Source organism: Citrus clementina, unplaced genomic scaffold, assembly GCF_000493195.1.
Source record: "Citrus clementina cultivar Clemenules unplaced genomic scaffold, Citrus_clementina_v1.0 scaffold_6, whole genome shotgun sequence".
Lineage (NCBI taxonomy): Eukaryota > Viridiplantae > Streptophyta > Magnoliopsida > Sapindales > Rutaceae > Citrus > Citrus x clementina.
This window is the reverse complement of record NW_006262139.1, coordinates 8192859-8197061: the sequence shown is the minus strand read 5'-3', so window position 1 is coordinate 8197061 and position 4203 is coordinate 8192859. Positions and strand designations below refer to the sequence as shown.

The window sequence follows — 4203 nt, the reverse complement described above, 5'->3', positions numbered from 1 at the left end:
TATTTATAATAAGCATATATAAATAGGCAACTTTGGACTAAAATAATATAATAATTAACCCACAATTGATATACAAAACAAGCACAACGACATATAAGCAATAAAAATAATCTAGGAACAAATATCTCTGCTTTTGATACCCTACTCTATTTTGATGAAGACTGGTTAGCCAAAAAGAGGAATTTGAATCAATTAAAAAATGAGTTATGCTTTTTGAGGGGCTAGTGCCATGGGATGAATGTTTTAGGGCTAATGCTAAGTTACATGCATGTACCTTACAACCCTCTTACATGAATAGTGAATGATGTGGGTCCACTCACTATTCATGTGAGAGGGTTGTAAGGTACATGCATGTAACTTAGAGAGATCCATGTTTTAGACAACACATTCGGGTAATGCTTAGATAACTTTTTTAAAAAAATTAGTAAGTCTTGAGCTTCTCAACTATTTAAGCTAAATTGTTAGCAGAAGAGTTAGAGAAGAATGAGCAATTGAACCAAAGAAAATGTATATGATTCACAAAAGTTTGTGGTTACAAGAGTTTTGAAAGTTTACTTACAAGTTGGTTGTTACTCTCGCTTCAAATGGCAGGCGCCAAGTCCTATTTTACAAGTTGTCTCTCCGCTTGCTTAGTTTAAAATATTGTAAGTCTAGAGAATTCTCATAACTTGGAGAGAGCTCCCATGTCTACAAGGCTTAGTGTTCTACAGAATTATGTACACAAGCTACATGCTACAGTATCTATGTACAAGTTTAGAAGGCGTTAGAGATGGAGCATTAGAAAATAAGCAAAAAAGAGGATGCAAACAGCTTTTTTGCATTTTGCCAAAGCTACCCGCCCTACTAAACAAGTTCAATGAGACTCGATACAATGGGCTGGCTAGCCTTTCTCTCCGGTTGACCGGGGCAGTATCGACTCCAGCCGTTCCTCCAACGCTAGCAGGCATTCTAGAGACAAGCCAATCTGGCACACGTTGAACTTGTCAAGTCACCTTTTTGGGCAAAGAATTTGGGCTTTCCTTGGGCTCCATAACTCATTTCAAAGGGCCAGGCTCGGGCTCAGCCGGCGAGGCCCATTACCATCCCTCTAGTGGAAGGAGGCAGGGCAGTGGGTTTTGCCCTCTGAAGGTGGGAAATGAAATCAATTGAGAATATAATTGCAATTGCTTTCCTTCATCTCAACTACAGTTTAACATACATAAATACATACAAGTGGAACAATCAATTATTCTCAAGCACGTACACATTGCTGATCATATTGCTTATAGTTTACAGGAGAAATAATAGGAAAGAATTTTCAACCGGATCTAACAGCATCAATGGCGAAAACTAGGTCTTCCAATTTGGCCCCCGTCACTTCCTTTACAACCTTATTGTCTTTCAGAATCTTGAAAGTAGGAACAACCCTTATTCCAAGCTCTTTCGCCAATGACTACCGATAATTTTATCAGGAATTTTCAAATGTTAGATAGAGAAACTCAAATTTAGTAAAAATATTGAGATTATAATACAAAGCTAAATACCTTGTTCTCTTGGTTGCAATCAAGCTTTAGAAATATAACATCGGAGTACTTTTTGGCTAATTCTTGAAATTTTGGAGCTATCACTTTACAAGGACCACACCTACAAAATACAAGAAATATCATGCTTCTGAAATGAAAGAGAATGCCTTCACCAACCAACCAACCTCACCATTGTAGGAGAAATGAAAGAGAATGTAATCAAAATAACTTAAACCTCATTTTTTCATGCTTCTGAAAAAATATCATGCTTCTGAAATGAAAGAGAATGCCTTCACCAACCAACCAACCTCACCATTGTAGGAGAAATAAAAGAGAATGTAATCAAAATAAACTTAAACCTCATTTTTTCACAGCTGCCAAAAAAAAAAATTCAAAAAAAATTTCTAAGAAAATTCTATATAGCCATTTTACAATCACAATGATTGTTTTTCACGATAAAAATGTTCAAGTAATTAGCCAACTATGCCATTGTCAACCCAGCAGGCCAAGTCTAGCACAAAAGGGTTTTCTCCATCTTTGACTGGTGTTTGTGCTGTAGAGGTTGGTTAACTTGATGGAATAGAAAGTTTAGTTGCTTACAGGCTATAGATTGAAACAAATGACAAAAGAACAGAACAGAAGCTACCATCTAGACAGAAGGGCTTAAAAGAGTGAAAAAAGGGAACCAAATTAAAAATATGGCAGATTAATGAGATTTTCCCACAGGTATAAAGTATGCATTAATTGTTTGATATAATTGAGAGATATAGTAGCTTTATACAGCTACAAGTGTTTTTGAGAAAAAACTTCCTGGCTAAGTGGTTCCCCCCACCCCCAAAAAAAATAAAAAATAAAAAATAAAAAAAGAATTGCTTTCAAGCTCTTTCCTGACTTAAAAAGCTTTGGTTTATTTAGGAAGATATCAACACATGCACTTTGGGCCTTTGAGAGTACTTTTGACATTACCCAAAACACTCTCTAATCATACCATTAATCAATGCTGGAAAATCTTTAAAGACAATTCAGCCTTTTAGTGTGTTTAGAAAGTGCTTTTGGCAGTACTAAAAATCACTTTCAAATAGCCGAAGAAACGATTAGGCCAATTTTCTAGTTTTTGTTTGAAATTAGATGTTACTGCCATTTTTTAAGAAAGAATAAGAATCCAAAAGCATGTGGAGTGTTTCCTTTTTCATTTTTTCCTATTTTGAGAAGCACTAAATAATTAATTACCATTCCATATTCAAATTTCTAGTTACCTGAATTGAAGTGCTTTTCAAAAGAACAATTTTGTAGACGACCCTTTTGCATAAGCACTTTTACTCAAAAATTCTTTTGAACAAAAGTACTCGGAAACCAAAAGCAAAAATTAATTTAAACTAAAATTAAAAACCAAAAAAAAACTATTCCGTAGCACTCATAATAAATACCCAAAAACACCCATAATTCCACTGAAATTTCCACAATTAAATTAAACATATTTCATATTAAAAAACAAACGAAGCAAAACTATTTTCAATTTTATTTTTTAAATTAAGAAAAGGAGAAAGAAATTCAATTACCATTGAGTGTACATATCAAGAACAACAGTCTTATCACCGGCGGCCTTAACGATGGGCCAAAAAGTATCCTTATTTACTTCAGTGACCTCTCCCACTGTGGCCCCCGCAATCTCCAAGCTCGATCTCACCGTGAAAACACCGCCGTTTAGCTGCTTATTGCTCTTCTTATTCGCCTTCTTCGCTACTAATGACGAGGAGTAAGAGCCGGTTCTTGAGCTTGAGACTCCCGCTGAGAAAGCAGAGGCTGTGATCTGGTGATTCCCGGAGCACGGTACCGACGTCGGAGATCGGACCGTGGTGGAGGAGAATTGGAGTAAAGACATTTTGATTTTTGTGGTGGAGAGTGAAGTAACAAAAATATGTGTTTTGTGTTCCGTGCTCTTGCAGAGTGCTGAGCGAACTTAAAAAGGAGAGTAGGATTTTGTTTTCTTATGGATGAAAAGACTACAATACCCTTGTTGGCCTTTTGTGTTTTGATCATACTTTTGAAAAAATTCGATGAATTTTGTTAAATTTTGATTAGATGAATATTCCATTAACTAATGGATCTTGCAAAAGTAAATAATAAAAAAAGCTAATATATTGGGACTTTCATATCAACCGGTCATTGTGGAGATTTATGATAAAAATAATGAGTTTTAAGAGAATGATTTGTATTTTTAATGTTAAATAATCCTAGTAAATGGTAATTAATATTGATGCAGCAAGATAGCAGAATGATAGATTAATCACATTATTTAAATTTGAAGATATGGAGCCCAACAGCTCTTGATAAAATGAATGATGGAAAGTGTAATATTTTAAAAAAGAGTAAGGATTAAATGTCAGTATTATCTGAATTACTCAACACCATAAGATTTGAAAATAAGTATAGACACTAGGTATCGCAAGGGAGTTAATGACAACGCCTCGATATTTTATATTTAAGCTTCTATTTTAGATCTTTGAACATATATTATGAATATTCGCTTATCAAATTAAAAACTACACAACTTAATTAAATTTCAATTGTTCATTAAATGCGATTCAAGATTGGGGGGTATTTCGGTCAATTCGGGATATTTTGTTGCAGATAGTATGAGTCCATGAGAGGCCTAGGGAGGATTTTCTAAAGTAATGACGGTGAAATATTGAAAACAATA

At 34.7% G+C, this 4203-nt stretch overlaps 1 protein-coding gene across 1 annotated transcript; it reads right to left on the bottom strand.

The window, feature by feature from the left end:
- Positions 1 to 1145: 1145 nt before the first annotated feature.
- LOC18039888 (thioredoxin F-type, chloroplastic) lies at positions 1146 to 3432 on the bottom strand. Its single transcript, XM_024182074.1, has 3 exons — positions 3062 to 3432; positions 1524 to 1623; positions 1146 to 1432 (listed from the first exon to the last, which is right to left on the bottom strand). Exons 1-3 carry the CDS (start codon positions 3382 to 3384, stop codon positions 1298 to 1300), a joined length of 558 nt encoding a protein of 185 aa, XP_024037842.1. The 5' UTR covers positions 3385 to 3432; the 3' UTR covers positions 1146 to 1297.
- Positions 3433 to 4203: the final 771 nt, after the last annotated feature.

Coding starts and splice junctions, on each gene's coding strand:
- LOC18039888 (XM_024182074.1), bottom strand. CDS start 3,384: ATGTCTTTACTCCAATTCTCCTCCACCACGGTCCGATCTCCGACGTCG. Junction 1,624..3,061: donor CTTGATATGTACACTCAATG/GTAATTGAATTT, acceptor TGTATTTTGTAG/GTGTGGTCCTTGTAAAGTGA. Junction 1,433..1,523: donor ATTGCAACCAAGAGAACAAG/GTATTTAGCTTT, acceptor AATTATCGGTAG/TCATTGGCGAAAGAGCTTGG.